General features: G+C 36.4%; 1 protein-coding gene across 3 annotated transcripts in view; it reads left to right on the top strand.

Annotated features, from left to right (window-relative positions):
* Window positions 1–277: 277 nt before the first annotated feature.
* The window catches only part of LOC121317383 (extracellular matrix organizing protein FRAS1-like), a 92,842-nt gene continuing 71,608 nt past the window's right edge, over window positions 278–21,511 (top strand). For all 3 annotated transcript variants that reach the window (XM_041253277.1, XM_041253260.1, XM_041253268.1), the window contains exons 1-2: window positions 278–1,161; window positions 3,960–3,991. In XM_041253277.1, the coding sequence (XP_041109211.1) occupies window positions 1,086–1,161; window positions 3,960–3,991 (108 nt within the window). In that variant the 5' untranslated portion in view covers window positions 278–1,085. The remainder of the gene's footprint in view (window positions 1,162–3,959; window positions 3,992–21,511) is intronic.

Here is a 21,511-nt window from a genome sequence, read left to right on the forward strand (position 1 = left end):
CAAAGCAGATACATTAACAGCACATATTAACAGGTGTTAATGGTGTGTACACTTAAAGCATCAGATTAGGTCAGACTCATAGCTTTAGTCTGCGAACACACATTCAACACTGACAAGCCTTGGAGCTGGCCAGCGCCTTTATACTTTTTGGAGCTAAAGCATTAAAGGCAAAAGCAAAGTTACAGCAGTGACTAGGGATCAGGTTGCTCCCACGTGACCCTATGGAATCTCAGCTCCGGCTCGATTAATCCATTTTCACACACTGCGATCTCTCTCCAGCATTCTGAATCATACACAAATCCAGCCGCAGTGTTTTATTAGATTTTTTTTTAAAGAAACATTTCTATTATTTGTACTGCTATACATAATACATTTGCATCGCGTTCTTCTCTTCTGCTATGTTTCTGGATTTGCAGTTGGAAACATTGCTTTGAGGCAAAAGTATATTGCAACAACCGGTATCTTGCAGTCCAGTCAGTCTGGACAAGACTTGCTGCTTGGATGAAGTGCAACTTTCCTAAAATAAATAAATAAATAAATAAATAAAAAGGTATTGAAAAGGTGCCTCTCTTCGTTTTGGATTGGTCATTTTTGTCGCGTTGAGTTCTGCAGGCGTTTCTATACACAGTGTTTGTAGTTTATTATTCTGCTAGAGTTACTTACCTAGTGCAACGTAATGGTATCGAGTGAACTGTAGGATACTTGGTGAAAACCTGCTTTAGATTTGCTTTTGTCATCAGATTCTCAACAGCTGGAGTCTCAGGCTTGTATGGATGTGAATTCGGAGGACTGCCCTGAACTAAACTAGACAACTTGCATTGCATGTAATAATACTGAATATTGCATATAAACACATACCGTACGGCAGATGCTACCTGGCACCCATGCATTTGCGAACAAGAAGACGGTTCAATTAAATTACAACGTTCAAAGAAACACCAGAGCCCACCGCACTTGTGCATTACAATTCTATACACGTGGGTTTCAACGTTTTCACACAGTAAGAACTGAATAATGTTTTCTGGAACTTGCAGTGTGCCTTGAAAAGGGATTTTCTTTTTATATATAAATTGCGCACTTTCAGCATGACCATGGACCCGAACTTCTGGATCTTCGTTGCTGTTCTGATTGGGCTGGTAACTCTACCTCTTGGAACACAAGGTTAGTATACAATGCACGATTGAAAGTGGCTTTTTAAAAGCAATGTTTATATTTATCATTTAAATTTGAGACAAATCATTAATTCTTGTGCAGAATTGGCTTTAATACGTTGCCGGTGATGATATTTAGTTACAGTGTTTGATTTGTTTTAGCCTACTGAAGTACGATGCAGTTAGTATTGGAAATACAGTAGAAAGCATTTTGTAATTATTTATTTTCGCTGCATTCTTCTCATTCGTTTTTTTAAGAGACAGCTAAATTAGTGAAGAGTAGCCCACTGTAAGTACAGTATGCAGAATTGACTGTGTTGAAGGCGATGGAGAAAGAATGTAGGGTATGAATTCGAGCAGTAAAGTCACATTAGGCTGTTGTTTATTTTTAATTACGGTGACATTACCAATAACAAATAGAGGGAATGCAAGACAAGTTTGTTAAGATCAACACACATAGATTATAACCAGAACAGATTGGTAGCGCTCGTGTAAACTAGGTACATTCTTAAAACACCAGTCATTTGTCATATCAAATAAACCTGCATTATTGATCATCTTAACACCGAATAACATAACTGCCCTCCTAATGTGCTACATTTTTATGTAAGTTTGCCAAGATCAATTTATGTTTCTATTTTGACAGGTATAACTCGAGTCTATTTTTGCACTTGAAAAAACATATTATGCTTTTCTGGTAAAATAGTAAATATGCAAAATTCAACTGGCGTTTCCCTTTTCACAATGTATCGTTTTGTCTACATTTATTTATTTATTTATTGTAATAGCAATGCATCTTTTTATACTGTTTATGCTGGGTAATGGGTATCCATTCTGAAAAACAGTCAATATGTGTTACAATTCCTTTTATGGAATACTGGCAATAGTCCAGAAGATCATCATAAATATAGAACTGTACTTTTTGGCACATCTAGAGTATTTTGAGTCGAAGATTATAACACAGATAGAGAGGTTTCTTTCCTGCTAAACATGTACCCTTTCCCCCCCATGATGGTGCATTGTTTTATTGCTTACAGTAGGTATATTCTTTTGGAAAAAGGTTCCTCAGTTACTGCAGTGTGTTAGGTTACATTAGTCAACTTCTACCATCACCATGCTGGCATTCCTTTAAGCAAAAGTGCATTAGACTGAAAAGGCTTGTTGAATCACAACCATCCATAGCCCCAACTGAATCTGTAGTTCATTCATGGCATTTTATTGGAATGCAGCCCCATGAAACAGCAAGCAGGCCAAGAAGGGTGATGATTTGGGAGTATGTACCAAGTAATCACCTGCTATCTCTTACATCACTGATAAAGCAAAACCTTAATTGATTCTTTCCTTTTATCGAATCCAGTGTCCCGGTATGTCTACATTAAACAAGCCCCATTAAAAAGCATCAAGAACCTCCTGAAAAAACATGGGCAATTATTTTACCAAGGTCTCTTTGATTAATAGTAAAGCTTTTGCTCATTTGCTTGCTGTGTCCTGAATTCAACTGGTACCCTGCCCTATTTGTAGTCATAATGGGTTCAACCCCAGCCTGTTTTTTTGCATTGCATCTATTTGGCACAGCTGTTTAAAGAGAGTGTTCTACTCTGAAACACAGAGGCTTGCTTCTCTCAGTGTCTTTGGGTTGTAAATTAGATGCCAAGGGGACTTTAGCCATGGGCCAGATCCTACATTGCCAATTTAAACAGGACAAACTGGTTGCAGTGCCAAGGGATGGCTATGCTCCCAATTTATAAATGCAAAATGTTGTTTTAACATCTCATTTGATGGACTTTAAAACCTTTGACATTTGTATATTAGCAGTTTATAACAGGATATACAGTGTTGTTTGTACCAATAGACCCTTCCTGCGGCTCCAGATGTTTCTTCGAGGCCTCCAGTTGAACTTCTTAACAGACCACACCCCACTTCTGATATCTTATAGGGCTGAATCAATGCTGGTATGAGACTGGAGGCCAAATCAGTTTTTTTTTCTAAGGCTATTCTGTGTATTTTGTGATCAACAGAATGATGTAGTTTAATTGCAAACATGCGTTTTGTTTTACAGAATACAGGTGATTACTCTCAAAGTGCATTTGAACAAAATGATACCGACACCCAACCTTAATACAACTGTAAAAGCATAGATTTCTTCACGGACCATTTGTTATTTATTATTGCATGCTTAATTCCACAAGCATATTTCAATCCACTATAATAACACAAAATCACAGGCCAACACAATTGGGATTGTTTTGAGTATCTACTGTAATGCAGTGGGTGAAAAACATAAATAATTGCTCTTGTCGCATAACCACAGTGTGTAATCCACGGAACAGGCTTTGTACCAATTTATTCTAGGTTTATTCCTACATAAATCATTTCCTTTGTCAGTTACCTGATTATATTATGCAACATATATATCACTTGCATGTCCCCTAATTTATTCCCTGTGGAAATCTCACTGATATTGGAAAATGGATTTAATAGTAATGGACATTTTTATTGAATCTTGTATTTCTCCCCTTTATAAGGTTAAAAAATATCCCAGTTGCAGGCTCATCTTGTTTTGAACGGGTTGTGATTTTCTGTTCTTGAAAACTGTCCTGGCTTCACTCTGTATTATTTACCCTGGGATATTTCGGACTGCTGCTTGTTTTAAACTTGCTGTGAATCAACAGTGAGCCATTAGGTTGGTACATACAGTAGGGTGTCTATTTCGGTGTGAACTAATGACCTTTGCATATAGAGTGTTTACATGTTTGGGGTCTGTTGATCATTTTTAGAATACAAACGGTTTTGTTTTTCTCCCCACAGGTGCGTGTCTCTATCAAGGCTCACTGTTTTCGGTATGTCTGATTTTTTTTACTGGCTCTTTGTCTGTCTGTCTTATGTTACAGATGTTGTAAATTAAAGATTGATTTGTACTTCACTGTAGTATTAACCTGCCAATAAAATGTTCCATTTGAATAGCTTCTAAGCTCACAGTCTTTGTCTCATCAATAATAATGTACCAGCACATCACCGGACTACTTCAGAGTGATGACACTGTGGCTTAATACATTAACAGTCAAGAGTATTAGATATAACAGTTGATTCAGGTCTGATGTGCTTCATAAATAATGCACTCTTGTTTAGGAAAAAACAGTGCTTGAGTGTGACACTTGGGGAAGCTCCTTTCTGCATGTAGAAAAGGTTATACACATCACACTGCTTAACAAGTGAAGTATTGGACAGCATGGATTTACATTTTGATTGGAAGCAAGAACACCTGAGCTTGTTTCGAAAGTTCTTATTCAGATTTGTCTGCAACTGGCTTACTTGAGTAGCAATATATGTGAAGCCTTACACTGTTGAATTAAATATTATATTTGTTCTGTAGGCCTCCTTAGTTGGAGCTATGGAGTTGTATACCTCTCCTTAGGGGTGCACCGATAAGATTTTCTTGGCCGATACCGATAGCCGATGGTTATCTACCCATATCGGCCAATACCGATTAGATACCGATAATAATAGATAGTGCAGGTCAGCTATTGTAAACTACTAGAACAAGACTTAGGCCTATATTTAAACTGTTTTGTAATTATAAATGTTACAAAATGAACAGATGTCGTTTACTTGAGGTATTTATGACAGAAATGATCAGGTATTGTTTACATGTTGCATTTACTTCAGAAAATGAATACAAAGACTAACGTAGTATTATATTGTGTGCTTGACAGCAATTTATATATTTGTTTTAGAACACAGGCTGGGTTTACATGTACGTGAAAATCGACTCTACAGCCATGACAATGTGTCATGCGAATACATTATGAAACAGCAAAACAACGTCCTTTGGTCAGCGAGATTTTAAGGGCAGGGTCGATTGCTTTCTCACAATAAAAATAGCTGTAAAAACCCATGTAAACTGGAGCAGGAATCGTGCTTGTGTCTCACGAGATTTTTCAGCAGAGCGACATTTCAGCAGAGCGAGGCAGGTACATTGTTTTGTGTTTGGTGTTTTGGTGTTTCCTTTGACTTTGTGATAAAGGAGAGGGAAAAAAGGCAGGTCGAACAGCCACCATGTTTTAACACATTCAGGAAGAGAACGTTGTCGACTTCAAAACAGATGATAGGGACCCATGAAAGACATTAACACCTGGAAGAATGGCCCTGATGCTGGAGGGCTCGAGAATAAGCGGTGGAAACAAAACTCCTTGCAGTGATTAACTCATTTAGGTCTCTACATTCAAATACCTTTGGTTAAACTCAGCATTCCAGATAAGGTTTTGGGCCGTTGAGTAATTTATTCTCCAATTTAGACACTTGTTGGTCACAGACAGACTACAAGCTGTCCCGTCATTTTTCTTGCTACCGTGCTTGGCATGAAGTACATTCACAACTGACCACGAAGACACCGGGAACCAACAGCACAGGTTGAATTTGATATCGTGCAATTGCTATGTGTATTCGTTACACATTCAATTAAAATATTACGCGTAAGTCATATTTTTTCAATGCGTAAAACACCCTTTACACTTTCTTTCAACAACAAATCCATCAAATGATCAGACTTGAATGAATTCTGTGTTTTGTACTCAAGGTGTTTTGAGGCAAAGATGTGGGTAGCTGAGTGGGTGGATGGGCTCATTTATTTGGATCTCTTTTACTAGTTGTTAGGAAGACACATAAAGTGTGCATGCTTGAGTTTTGTACCTTTATTAATATCAATAATTTAGGGATAAATGTAGACTGTACTTGTAAAGCCCCTTTCACACTGGCATTCTCTACCTGAAACCTACCAGGATCAGGACCCGGTGTCATGTGGGTCAGGTACGTGATCCACACTGCTTTTGATAAAGCAGGGTTGACCTGGATGACAGATGGCAAGTAAACAATATGCGTATCAACGCTCCTGAAGCAGCTTGTTACAGACGCTTCCATCTAAGCTTCTCTGGATTGAACCAAACTGGTTACAGCAAATGTTTCTTCATCCCTGCTGCAGTCGGGCTCATGGCATGTCTGAAGCAACAAAAATATGGCTAAACAGAATAAATAAAAACATTCCTTGCTGAAGTGAAACCTTCACGCAGGCCTGGCTGTTTGTTATTTCTTCTGCCATCATTCATTTTGTCTTGCTCAACCCGAGTCAAAGCGTGTCAACCCACATCCTGAGGTGGGTCACAGGTACATGTTTTCACACTACACAAGGTTGTGACCCAGCTAGTCAGGATCCGGGTCCGGACCTAGATAGACGTGCCAATGTGAAAGGGGTTTAAAGCGTTTGACAGTGTTTCTTCTCCAAACAGTGTTTTCCATTGACCTACTTGAGGTCTTAAATTGAGGTGAACCAAATGTGTTGAAGTCTAGCTAAGGAAGCTGGCGTACTTTGGTTTGACAGTGATGAGATAGAAGTCCTGTATTGTTTATCTTTCACAATACCCGTCTCTGAAAACACTACACTGAGGATAGTCCGGTATTGTAATTATATACCTTCATCAACACAATCACAGCACTAAATAAAGATTAGGCATTAGTGCTCCAGTGCTTGCGTTCCCAGCAGTGTTTTGCAAATAACCTTGCCTGTAAGACATGAATACTTGTGCATGTTTACATTTCTTTAAGCATAACAATTTACAGGATGGAATGTTCCATGGGCCATATTTTCTGTATCGAACACCTAATTTTACAAAACTAGAATCAACACTATTTTTGTTGTTTATTTCTTCTTATTTGTTTATATATATATATATATATATATATATATATATATATATATATATATATATATATATATATATATATATATATTTTTTTTTTTTCCTTTTTAGAAAAATTGTGCAGATAACAGTTAGGAGTAATTGGCTTTGTGAATTTCCCCAAGGTCTCTTAAGCACTCTCGAGTTGTGGATTTTCATTTCAGGAGTTAGTTGAAAACATGTGTACATGCTTTGAAAATAAGGCCTTTTGTTTTATTTAATCTTCTGCTGCTCCACCATGACTCTGAAAAGTGTAAAAGCTGGACCTCTTAATGACTGGTTACCAGCAGGAGGGAGACTCAGAGAGATCGGTGAAGCACACTTTTATTAAACAAAATAAAAAGGTTAAACAAACAAAACAACAATGCAAACAAAAAGTAACATGAACCCCAGCAACAGCCACCTTGGCGCTATAGCTGAGACAACAGCCTGTAACTCTCAGCACTTCTAAACTCCCACAACAAACAAAGGGTTTGGCATCCCTTTTATACTACGTGATTGAGACTTGGGAGGGATGGAATGTTTTTATGGTATACTATAATAATGGACTGTGGGATCTAAATTAGGAACTTATCTGGTGTTAGCAAGAGCCTGCTAGTTATTGATACTGAACTAGAAATAACCTCATGGGGCATGTCACAAACCTTGTTAGGTTTTGATCTAATAAGAAGATTCAAGAGTCATGGTAGCATGAGAAGATTATACTGTGTATTCTTCTGGAGCTTTTCTAACCAGGGGACCTGTGAATGTGTTATTCCTTTTCCTGCTTTTAAAAAAAAGAAAAAAAGAAAATGTACCAGATATGTACACCCCAAAGCTGTTGCTGAAGACAGTATTTTGGTAGCACAGTTAGCCAGTGCCCCCAGTATGTAACCTGACAAAAATAAATTAGAAGGCCTGCAAAATTATTCAGAAGTCAAGAAGCCATGTTTTGAGTGTTCAGGACAGGGATCAAAGAGAGAGGCAGAGCGTGAGGAATTGAGTGTGTAACCGGTGGTGATTTCTGATAGGGCAGAGGAGTAATGGAGAATATTTGTCCTCTCATTGCCTTTTGTTCAGGAGAAATTGTGTAGAGACAGTTATTGGCAGCCAAGGTTGGTTACTTTTGGCCAATATGTTGTTGTTTTAGAATAAAAGGTTGTACTAATAACAGGTACATTACCAGAACAAACATGTCTGGTAATGGTCTTTAGGGTGTGTGTGTATGCGTGTGTCTCTCTGTGTGTGTGTGTGTGTGTGTGTGTGTGTGTGTGTGTGTGTGTGTGTATGAATGTATGCATGCATGTACAGTAAATATAATCTATGAATGCACACTTAATCTACACAAGAGATGTTAGATTCTGTTTCATTTTTATAAATGTAGTTATACCTTAAACATTTAACTTATTCTGTAAATCTTGAGATCATGAGACCCTATGTGAGCCAGAGTGCTATTCTTTTAAACAACATGTAAGCTGTAATGTCTTGAGTACCGACTTGATAATGTACTTTTTGAGCATGAGGACATTTTCTTTTTGGCGTAATGACTGCTCTACTTGGAACCTGATTATTTGAGTCAATACCTGAGGTTTATACTTTTTATACATATTTTTGAAAACTGGTTAAACAAAATACTAAAGGTTAACATTTGGTTAACATTTAAACATTTAAACTCAGGAACAAATCATTTACATGAACTTGAGTAGTTTTTTTTTTCCATTGTTTAGTTGTTTTTTTTTCACTTTTAATTATAATCTTAACATTTTCAGAGAGTTGCTTTTCTCATTGGTGTCCCCGTGGAGTTTGTTTACTTGACCAAATAAAGGTTTCAGCTGCTTAAAGTCCAGAGAAAGTATGCAAGGCAAAATCTTTCTTGTGATAAAGTTATCCCATACTTACCTACAGTGCCTGTTGCCTTCTGGACTGAATTGCTTGAAACTCAGGGGAATGGGCCTTGGCTGAGCCTTTAATGATAGTGTTTGTCAAGGTGGATTTTTTTTTTATTTTACTTTCCACTATCTTAAATACAGTTATAGAATCCAGGAATGTACAGCTGTGAATTATTACCTGATAACAGATTGTGGATTATCCATTAGAGTTTGTACAAGTGAGCTGACACTTTAAGAGTCAGCAAGTGCCAGATATAAACCAGTATCCATAAGAAGCTGCAGTTGTATTTCTTAATCAAAATATGTTTACGACTTCGTCATTTGATCTTTTATTTGGTAAATTAAGCCACTCAACAGAAAATTTAAATAAATAAATAAATAAATAAATATTTGTATTTAATACCATAAGGTATAACTGGTCATTCTGGCCTCTGGTACTCCCATTATTATCCCATTGTGTGAATGTCAGGAATAGTAGTAAATGGATCAAAGATTATAGTATACTTCCAGTGATTTAAGAAGAGTGCTATACTCCCTTTCTTTCAGTATAAGGGAGTATCTGACCCCTGAGACTGCAGTTTTTCAAAGGAACAGGAGCTGGCATTGCCTAGGTAACACCCTTTGCTTAATAAACACAGCAAAACATAAGCCAAAGCTGTCTTTTCTGTTTGTTTAGACAGATTCTATCTACAGTGAAACTAAAAGCTGTTTGAAGGTGAAGAGAAGTTGGTGGTTGCTTTACTTTTCTAATAGGACAATTGCTAATAGTTAATGGAACATAAACAAAGATAAATCATTTCTGGAAAATATGAAGAACATAAAACTTTGTAGGGTAAGTCCATTGTAATGTGAATTCCACTTGTCTGGCTGTTTGTACGCTGTATAACTTTTGTTCAAGTTGAATATTTTGATTGTGATAGATTCAGGTAATTGGTTTTCAAGTACAAGATTGTAACATGAGTGTGTACATTCTGTGTGTGCCAGCAATCAGGGATTAAATATGAGTGACATTCTGTGGTTGTTTTTTAATTCTAAGAAACTGATCAATGTATGTGTTTAGTTTCTGTCATTCGTTGAGTCTTCGGTTGATGTCCTAATTGTAAATATTGTAAATATATTCAAAGTGAATTGACTGCAAGTGAGATTGGGGTTTCCATTTCAACCATAGGTCGAGTATTGCATGGTGAAGGTCTCAATGGTCGCAGGCCAAGGAAAAAGTCACTCTTAGGAAAATCATCACAAGGACAATCATTTAAAGTTTGCTAAATGGCATTTTAATAATGGATATGAGTTCTGGTCAAAGGTTTTGTTGAGTGATGAAATAAAAATCAGTGTTCCATAGCATACCAAAGAAATTAGCCAATAATCTGAAGACCTCCACCACAAAACTTGGTTTAAAGCACATCTGTACATTCCAACACAACAAAGATCCAAAGCACACATCAAAATCTACTTCAGAATGATTAAAGAAGAGTAAAATCAACGTTCTGGAATGGCCTACTCAAAGTCCCGATCTAAATCCGATTGAGAATGAACTGGAACAATTTCGCAATGAAGAATGGTCAACAGTCACTGAAGAATCACGCCAAAAGCTCATTGACAAATATCCTAATCATTTAAAAGAGGTTATTATTGCTAAAGGTGCCTCAGCTAGCTATTAATTAATTTTCCTTGTCAGGATATGAATACTTTTGAATTAGCATTTTTGGAGTTTTGCTAAAAATTGCTGAAATAAATAACTGTAAACATTGTAATTTTTTTTCCCATCATCCACAAAAGTAAAACTTTTGCTGCAAAAGATTGTTCCTATAATTATTTATTTTTGAGAAATTTCTAGAAATTATAAATTTCCACTGGGGTATGTAAACTTTTGACTACGACTATATATATATATATATATATATATATATATATATATATATATTATTATATATATATATATATAAATATATATCTCAGTCAACGGATTTACCTAAGTCGTACGTAAAAATATATATATACTAGATATATATATATATATAGATATATATATATATATATATAATCATTATATTTATATATATATCAAAGGCAGAATAACACACGGTTGTTTATTCATTTACAACTAATGCAGTTTGTTGCATAACATACATTTCCACCTGATTTACCCTCGTCACTTATAAATGTTACATTCTAAGCAATACAATAATAATCAGGTATTAGTAACTTTCTTAACCCAGGTGTTTCTCGTCTTCTTCCACAAAGGACATATCTGGAAGGTAGCAGGGGAGCTTGGTAGAAAGCATGGTTCAGATGGCTGTCAGTTAGGGAATCAAACCTGATTATAGAAGCTTTTTTTTATTTGTGTGTGTGGGAACTGTGAAAGCACAAGCAGTTGAAATTCTCCTGCAGCATCAAATGATGTTAAGAGGTGATGATTTTCGAGAGTTCATTTGTAGAGTGAAGTGGCTCTTTAGATAATATCCTAAAATAATTATTTTGTCTTTCTTCTGTTATTTTGATTCATACTGCAAAGGCGCCTCCTCTGAGCTGTCCTGTTTGAATTCTCCATTCTGAGCTGCTCCTCATTAAAACATCAAAACACAAGCTTTCTTTGTCATTTAGTTCCCCCATTCAATTGCCATTACCCAAAGGGGTCAATTTTACTGGTGCCTTTAATTTGACAGGATCTTGGTTAATTGTCATATAAACTGTACATTTTTCAACAAGGATGCCAGTCTATCCATTAACAGGCTTTAAGAACACAACAATATTTAAAGGTTGCACCTTGACTATCGTATCAATAGCACTCCAACTTTACTAAGGACTGCTGCTTCCTAACACGAGTAGCAGCTTCTATCAATAATACTGCAGGAAGTGAACCTGCAACTAGATATTTGATCAATTATACAGTCTAACTCATTCAGGGAAAAATGGATTAGAACTGTTCACCTGGAAGCAACACCTGTGTGAAACTCCCAGGAACTTCTGGTTCTGTGTCTGGAATCTAAAAGCAAACCATAATTTCCTTAACCATGGCAATAAAACATGAACTTATGTGTAATAATAAAAAAAAACAAGCTGGCCTTAACTGCTTTACATTTGAGACCAGCTCTGTTATTATAGGCTTTACACTTTCATTATGGACGTGCAGGCACTTCAAAGCACTGCTTTTAAGACCTGTAAATTATACATGGGAATAGAATTTACAAGATTGGAAGGTTGCTTGTGTAGTTGCTATCTGTGCTTGTATTTAAACAAAAAAAACAACTACTATTTTTCTGTTTTATAATACCTCTTAAAATTATGTTCTAAAGTAGACTGCAGTACATGGCATCTGTAAAGTGTTTTGTTAGTTTAATGAATGGCTCTCAAATAAAAACATGTTAATGGTAAATCAAGTAAACATAAGTTATACAGTGTGTATTATGTGTGATATCATCTATATGTATGTATGTACAGCTATGGTCAAAGGTTTTGCATCACCCTATAGAATTTACTAACTTTGCCTCATAAAGTCAAATGAAACCTGCAGACTAATGTTATGTTAACATATTGAATTGCAACTATTTGTAGTTTTCCATATACTTTATGAAAAACTGATACAAATGTAAAAATTAGTGGTGATGCAAAATTTTTCACCATAACTGTACAATAAGTTCCTAATGTAGGTTACCTGGATAAAGAGAAAATGACATGCTTTAATACATTACTGTGACAGAGAGCGAATGAATCAGAGTCAACCATCTCCCTCCCGACCTGTGAGGGCACGGTATAACAGGAACAGTGTGCCCTGGACTGGATGGTTTGACAGCTCATTCCAGCATCAGTCGGAAGTCGACTAGAAGTCAGCGCCTTACTGTGGTAGGCGGATTGCTACCAAAGGGGGCATGACTGAAGGTATATCAGGGTGTGCGGCCGAGCGATCTGTTCCCTTGTTATGGTTATGGAAAGACCTATAAAGGACGAGCGAAACTGAAAGTAACCGTGAGTGTTTTGTATTAGTGTTTGTTATTAACAATTGTTAGATGGCTAAGCAAACTGGGAGCTGTCGCTGTTAAGCCAGCATCCAACCTGGATTACAAACACTGCACCAGTTACACTTAACTGTGTATTCAACAGCAGCACGGGAGCACTGCATCCAACCCGGACTACAAACACTGCACCAGTCACACTTAACTGTGAATTCAACAGCAGCACGGGAGCACTGCATCCAACCCGGACTACAAACACTGCACCAGTCACACTTAACTGTATTCACCACCAACACAGGAGCCTGTGCATTGCCTTTGTGTATTATTATTTCGGGACTGAAACCATGTATTGTTTGGCTGTGCAATTACACATTGTGCCAGCATTATTATTTAACATTGCCAAACTGTTAAAGAAACTGTTTGGACCGTGAACACTGTTTGTTGTGGTTGTCTGAGCACTGCATCACCTCTACACCTGCGCACTGGAAGCCACTTTGCCACAATTACCCTAATATAAGAATTTAAAATGACTGATAATGACTACGATTATGTTTGTGTTCCATTACGTCCTGGCTGACAATTCATTTTCAAACTCTTCTAATTGTTAGGGCTTTGGTTTTGCAAAAAGTACACATGTAATTTAAATAATAAATTGCTAAGCACTTTCTTGAGCATCCAGCCACCATGCTTCAAAAACACTTTAATTAATGGTAATCATGTAGGATGTGATGCAGCCTATTGCGTTTTAAAGATTCAGTTTAGTTTTTCCTTTGCCAAAATCACCTCAGAACAAAGACTGTGAAAGTGGCTCATAGTCTTACTGAACTCATTGTCAGATAAATTGCTCTATTTATAACTGATTTGTGTTTAGAGCTCAGTAAAGGGCAGATTATAAAAAAAAGAATGGCTCCTTTTCAAAGTGTAATGGGTTGCTTCTAGCATGCAGTCGTTTTGTGGAGGTTATCTTGGAACATTGTCAGCACACCACCTGCTCTATTGCTGCTGCATCTATTTGATATCTCAGGTGTGATTATAAAAATGGCCCCTGTGGAATGACATAGCAACCAGTGGGAAAGTCCAATCCAAAAGACTAAAAAAATGATATGATGTGAGTAATTCCCTCTTGAGTATGTAATAGATAACAGTTTGTTAGTTTGTAATTTTAAAATAGCTATGCATGTCTATGAAGTATGGGGGGATGTATAAATTGGACAGTGCAGTTGGTGGATATAGCTACAGTGTTTGCAGGAAGGCCTGAGAATTAATTTGCACAGGACAGTGGTGTAAAAGGTTGTCTTAAGTATCTCTCCAATCAGCTTTCTATTTTGAAATCATAGTCTATTTTATTTTAATAAATGCTGTTTTATCTGACTTTGTTGAGGAGAGTAACTGCATACAGCACTCCTCTAAGCTGTAACCATGTTGACTTTGTGTAACAGTATAAACCATGCTGTGGACCCCAGTACCATTTCAAGGGAGCACAGACATTCTCGGTTTATATAAAGGTTATAGTTTTTCTCAAACAAACAGAAATATTTAAAAGAGCTGGAACACTGGAAGGCAATGTGGAATGGCAGATAAAAAGGACATTTCAAACCCTGAATTTGATCTCTCAAGTGGTAGCATGGTAATTTTTTGACTTGGTACATTGGGCACTGTTTTCCACTGCACTATAATGACAAGGCATGTAAACGGTAGCCTTAAGCTGTCCACAAAACAAAAAACAACAAAAAAAAAGAACACCTAAAATTGTACACGTGTTCGTGTGTCTTATTATGCCATAATAATGTATGTCTGTTTAACCTGGGGATAGCAGATTGCTACAGAAAAACCTGTTGCAGATCACACTGTTTTTGCTATCCCTGTCTCTTTCATTATAATGCATGGTGTTGAGTGCTTGTGGCTGAACCACTGTAAGAAGAACTTCCTAACTATCCTCACCCTGGGCAGTTTTCCCTGGCTGAACAATTTATCAGTGTATCTTTTTTAATGTCTAGGGGCATAAAATGAGTCAAATACTTTTAGTTTTAATAAAACTGGTGCTTTTACTTCTTCATAATCTTGGATGTTTGTCATAAAAATGCTGTATAACTGCACATGTTTCATCAAGGATGTCATAATATCCGTTAATGTGCTTTGAGGAACACAGCAATATTTGGAGAGTGCACCTTGACTGTAATCTCAGAAGCAGTCACACTTTACTAAAGACTACTGTTTCCTAACAATTTGTCACAGGGGCGTGAAGGTACAGAGAATGTAAAGCTAGCTATCTTAGAATAATATCTGTTGTCAATCAGGTTCCTTATGTGGAACATGCATAAGTGTTGACAGCTTCATTTTTATTGCCTGCTGTCATTGTCTACGTACTGGACAAAGCAAACCATTAAGAGAATTCAGGGTCAGTTTATGGAGAGAATATTTGAGGGGCTTCATTAAATTGATGTAGTCTTTAATGGGACACTGTCACATTCTTCCCATTCATGCCACTGAATCCCACATTATGAAGCACAAACAATGGGTGTGTGGCTGTAGATTCCAATGTTTCAAATCCACTTGTCCGATTTTCAATTTGAACTAGCAGAGAAGTTTTAGTGACCGAAACTTCCCTATAGAAATCCTACAAAAAAAGAACTAGGAACAGATAACTGTATTCACTATATTCATATATATATATATATATAATTTTTTTTTTCACATGGCCTTAAAATTAAAATTATTAGCGTACTTAAATCTGGTATTCCTGAACAACACATTATCGTTTATATTTGGGGTCTTGTCTTTGAATTGAGATCACCTGAAAGGTTAAGTGTACAAATAACTTACATAAATTCCAAGACAAAGGACATGAAGCAACAGGTATCTGCCAAATACTTGTGATTTTTAGTGCTTGTTTATGGAAGAACAAATTGGGTAGTGTATTAAGAAAGTGTCATTCTTGGGGCAAAGCACTTCTCATAACTCACTATAGCCTTGGTTTTGTTTTGTATGTTTTCTTAGTAGCACAGTAGTTAACGGCTTTATCTATGTCCAAACATCTCATTAACAAACGAGTCTGAGGGGGACAGCAAACTGCTGTATTATATTTCTCAGTCTAGGAGCGTAAGGGGGTGGGGGGGTGGGGGGTTGTAAACTGTCTTACTTATGCCTAGAGATGCCTAGAATAGTGTCTTATAGGGATATCTTACAATTTACTGTAAGACTATCATCAAATGGGTATAAAATTACAGTCATGAAATGCAATTTCAATTGTACTGAAATAAGCAAGTCTAATATAAATATTAAGGGAAACGTAATATATAATGGCTATTAATGGTTATAAAAGGTTAATTGTTAATAGTATGTTGATGTATATTGCTGCATATTGTTTTTATCTTTGAACAGTGTATTATAGTAAAAAAAAAACATATGTGATCATTCACAGCCAGTAAGTCTCCTAGTTTATTGGTTTTCACAGTATCTTTAGAATGTTACTTTGTGTAAGACAGTTGGCACAATTCATATTGGGCTGAAAGATGAATGAACAACCTTGTGTCGGTTTACATAAACTACATATCTTCAACAATAAGAATTTTAAAATTAGTTATTACCAGAATTACTCTACAATGTGTTCTCTGAAGGCTATGAAAGAGGCCTTTGTGTTAGATGCCTTGCTGATATACAAAGAAAGTAAAAAAATACAAAATGTTCTATTTTTGCTTTCATTTCTGTCCTCCTGATCTTGCTTTCAAGCAAACCATCGTATCTTGTCTTCTGAGAGGTTCAAACCGACAACATATTCTTTGAGCTGGATTAAATGACAGGTGATTTTAAAAACTGTCCACTTAATGCATGACATCATCCACATTACTGTATATGAAGGCAAAGTTGACAGAACAGATACAGCATGTGTTTGTGTCTCCATTACAAAAAGTCATTTTGATGTGAAATGATCTAATGCAGAGGTTCTTCCTCATCTAATAGGTGGTGGCTGTGGTGCGTCAGAGTAAAGGGACATATTTCCAAAGGTTGGACACCTTAACATCAATAGTATCTCTTCTAACATAAGTTGCATTATGTAGCATAACCTGATGTTTGGTGGAAATGTCTATTTTTATCTGCTTTTCAGACGTGCCTTGCAGTAATTATCAAGATACACTCCAGGTTCAACAAAGAATAGGGTATTAAAGGAATATGAAGATTTTATGATATGATGGGAGCTTTGTACTGATCTACGACAACAGGTCTCCTGTGGCCAACATAAAAATCAGAATGCAAATTAGAGGAAAGAAAGGTAAAAAAAAAAAAAAAAAGGTTTAGTATTTTGTTCTGAGGGACAGAGTTCTGGAACAGGGCGACACAGAATTTGTTTTCATGTATACTGACACCACCTGCATATATTACTTGCAATAGACTGAAGAAAACTAGTAGTGCTTTTGAACAGTTGATTCAAGAGGAATTTACTTATAAACCCTGGTAATGGAGTGTTTTTTAAAAAAATATTTTAGAGCACGTTACTTGCTTAACACCTGACAAAGAAAAAACGACTTGTTTAACATTATCCAATATGTGTGCTCTTATCCACAAGTGACAGACACCTCAACTGCTTTTTAGTTCTGTATTTGTGTTCTACTTTGTGATGTAAAAAGTAAAGACCTGGACTGCTGCCTTGAACTCTTGCCAGCATGTTCCAATTCTCTGTTTCTTATGGTGAAGATTAGACCACTAGAATTCTGCCACCTGCAGCCTTGGACTGGAACTCAGGGCCACTTGGACAGAAACCATATGTCTACCAATGTCTACAGTGGCCCAAAAATATTTAAAAAGAAACTTAACATGAGTGATACCATTGCTGTTTACATTGTGGATTGTTTTATTATATTGTAGCCTAATACCGTTACTGTAATTGTTTTACACTATTCTCCAACAAGGGAAGTTTTTCGAAAATGCTAATTGCAGGAAAGTGTACTTTTCAGCATGCTTGTAATGCTATTAGCTGTAGATCTGTTCATGCCGTGTAAACATTGTGATAATCTTGGGTTCATTAGTGCATACACACAATACTGTGGGGTATATATTTAATCATGAATACGGGATTGAATTCATAAACTTTAATATGCGTGGGCTGTGCTCTACTTACAGAAGACACATGTACATATATTATAAATTCTCAGTGTTTGTATGCATGTACACGTATATTTAAAGATGGCTTTTATTATTTAAAGTGTGGTCATGTTATCAATACCAGAATGTGAATGTAGACATGACAAGAGCTGTAGGTAACCAGCATACTGTGTTTGTTGTATTTGCATTGGACTTTGTATAACTATAGGTAGAAGCAGCTTAGCCATTACAGAGAGGGGCTAGTACAGCCTGAGGATTTATAAATTCCATAAAATATGCATTGCTCTGTGCATTAGCGTTTTATAGCTACTGTAGACACAAGCTTTCTTACTTCCTCATCTGCTAAGATGTTAAGTAGTGCGGAGTTAATGTAGACGTTTAATAACCATGTTAATGTTTATCAGAAGAATTAAAGATAATGTACGCTACTCTATATTGAAAATGAAACCGACTTCTGTAATAAAGAAAACATATTCTGCTGCAAAGAAAAGCATTTTTTTCCTTTGCTTTGTAAGATACTGTAATTTGGTATGGTACAGAATTTAATTTTACTCCAGAGATCTCTCTCTCTTATAATGCCGTTCTACAATATTTAATACATTCTTCTTTTGATTCAGACAAGGAAACAACTTAAAGTAGTATTTTCATCTTTTTTACAGTCAGATTTGTCCCAACAGTTTCTCAAAATATCCATTAAAGAAATGCTGTACAAAACCTAATTATCCTGTATAAAAATTTGACTTTAAAATCTAATTAATTTTATTCTGTAGTATATTTCGTATACATGCATTTTAAAGTTTTACTGGTTACAATCTATAATGAAAATGTTTGGCTATTCCTTTCAAGTACCTGTGACATAAACCACTGTGAATGAAGGTTGAATAAAACATTTACCCTGAAGAGAACAATAACAAATATGTTTAATGTATCTCAGTGTTTCAATTGCCTGTGTTTCTCAGGGGAGAAATCAAAGCCAAGAATGTTTTATAGTGACACTGACATGTGGATCATTCTTGGGGATTTGTAGAGTCAGTTGGGCTGTATCTTATTGATTGGATTTTAACCAGAAGAATATTTGTTTGTTGAAGTCATTGCACCATTAATCCAATGTGGGAAATGCAGGGATTCTAATCTTTTTTATTATGAAATATTACAGAAGTATGGTAAAGCATAATTAAACTATGGTAAATGAAAACAGCAAAATTACTGTGCAAATTTACTGTGGTGAACTTACAAGGTAAGTGTGATCACAGTGGCCACCATGCTGAAGAGAAGGGGTTTCTTTCTTTCTTTCTTTCTTTCTTTCTTTCTTTCTTTCTTTCTTCTTCTGCTAAAGAGGGAACAGCAGCTAAATTGGGTGCCATATACAGAAGGATTTTTTTTTTTTTCTCAAGCCAAGACACATGGACTTTTCAGCAGGATTTGATGATCGAAATTGTCAAAGGCCACAGAGAGGTCAACGAACGTGGCACAGGGATGGATTAACTGTAGATGCTAAATCTTTAATTTCCATAGACTAATTTGATACATGGAGGTATTAACCATTTTGTCAACTTTTGAAAACAAATACCAAGGTTAGAGTCTTTTAACTCTTTTGTCTGTAAAAGTAGTGTCAATGGTACACTAGTGGAATTATGACCAGTGCAAACCAGTATTAAGTGTTAACTTAGACTCGAACTACTGTAGGGTGGAATCGAAAACGGAATGATTTAATTTGTATCTATGGGTTGTTGCTATACTGTATTTTTGTTGATGCACACTATTCGACTGTACAGGCTTATTCCAGGGCACAAGTGAAATCTTTTACCAGATGGTTTAGTTGCGTTCATTCTGCCATAATGTATTGAAATGCCTGAAATTTTCCACACTGCTTGAGATTTGCAAATCACTGAGAGTTGTTAAGCTAAAATGCATGGTTTGTTTTGAAATTGCTACCTTACTTGAACCTTTAGAAAGAAATGGCTTAAAAGGGTGATAAAGTTACTTTTATCCTACCGGATATCACTGTTAAGTGCAGACATCTATGTCCTAACCTTTCCATTGTGCTCTGTGTCTCGAAAACCAATGTTAGCTGATGCACTTCAGCACTTCTTCCTGCTAGCTGTCTTTCTGAAAGAAGGCAAACAGTGATTTGTCAGCCTTGGTAAATATTAGTTTTTGTAAATACAGTATAATCGTAACTCTCGAAAAACTACTCACTTCTAAATCTTTTGTAGTCATTTTTGTCATTACTTTAGTACAAATACATGTTAATTTGGATTCATATGTTGTTTTTTTCTGACTTTATGTGAACGAAGAGACACACATTTGCCCGTTTTCCCATTGGAAATAGTGATATTTTGAAATATCACTGTCCTGGTCACAAAAGCAAAGTTTGTGGGGAATAATAGCCATTTTCTATACTTTTGAGGCATAAGCAATTAGGAAATAACACTTACTACCCAGGAACAAAAATTGTGTTACATAGTGTAACCACAGCAGTGTACACTTACTGTACCTCTCATTACTGAACTTGAGAGCACATGTTTATTCAACTGTCTCAGAAATGCTGAATCCACAAACCCAAGTAATTAACACAAACACAGAATGGGAGGAGGATGGGGACCACAGTGCATTGCTGTACTGGGCAAAGGCTGCACCCTGCATTGTATTCATACACCACACCTGCAGTCCCATGCTCGCTGCCTTTCTCAGGATGAGAAGACACCTTAACCTGTGGAATCTAACTACACTACATGCAACAAGAGGTTAGAAAATCAGGGATGTCTTACTCGAGTCTTCGAGGGCCGCAAGGTCTTCTGGTTTTCATTCCAACTTGAGCTCTCAATTAACATAACTGATCTAATTATTTGTTCAACTGGACATATTTAATATTTTTCAAGACCTTTTACAGTTACAAAATGGTTTATAGGTACAGTACCTATAAAACATTTTGAGGCCTGGAGAGGAGTATTAAATGGGTCCAATTAATCAAATAATTTGACCAATTAAGAATTGCGCTTGGGTGGGTGGAAACCAGAAGACCATCCAGTTATTGAGTTTGACACCCCAGGGGTAGATTTAGTCTAGGCCAAGGTCTTCCAAAACCATTGAAAATATGTTTTACTGAAGATCTCATCCTTAGGCATGAGTCAATTAGCTACACCAATCATTTAGGAGAACAGACCCCGGTAACAGATACTTATTTGCTTATCATTTTATACCCCTCTCGGGAGCAAAGCAGACCACCCAAACTCATTTCACTTGTGACCAGAGCAGAGGTTAAAGGCAAGCGCATTGCTCCCCTTAGTAAACTGACTCTCATGGAGTCAGTAGAAACAAATTACCTAGCCACTGTCAAATATAAACCTGACAGCTTGTTATGTATGCCTGAAATGATGCTAAAAGAAGACTGGAATTTAGATGAAGAAAGTTTAAGTCATTGTAAACACATTCATTGACACTTTCAAGGTAAAATACCTGAGACAGGATTTAAGGTGAAAATATATATTTTTTAAACTAATGCTGTACACACTACAGTACATGTGACTGGGTATAAATATCTGGCTATTTGTATCACGTTTGCTGTTGCGTATCGGGCCAGTCAGATGATAGGGATAACCTCATTCATTAACTGAATAAACTCGGTACAGGTCAGACCTTTGCTAATCAATGTAAGGAATGCAATGTGCATTCATAGTCTTATCGATGAGTTCAATAGTTACTTT

The sequence above is a fragment of the Polyodon spathula genome, chromosome 1 (assembly GCF_017654505.1).
Source record: "Polyodon spathula isolate WHYD16114869_AA chromosome 1, ASM1765450v1, whole genome shotgun sequence".
Lineage (NCBI taxonomy): Eukaryota > Metazoa > Chordata > Actinopteri > Acipenseriformes > Polyodontidae > Polyodon > Polyodon spathula.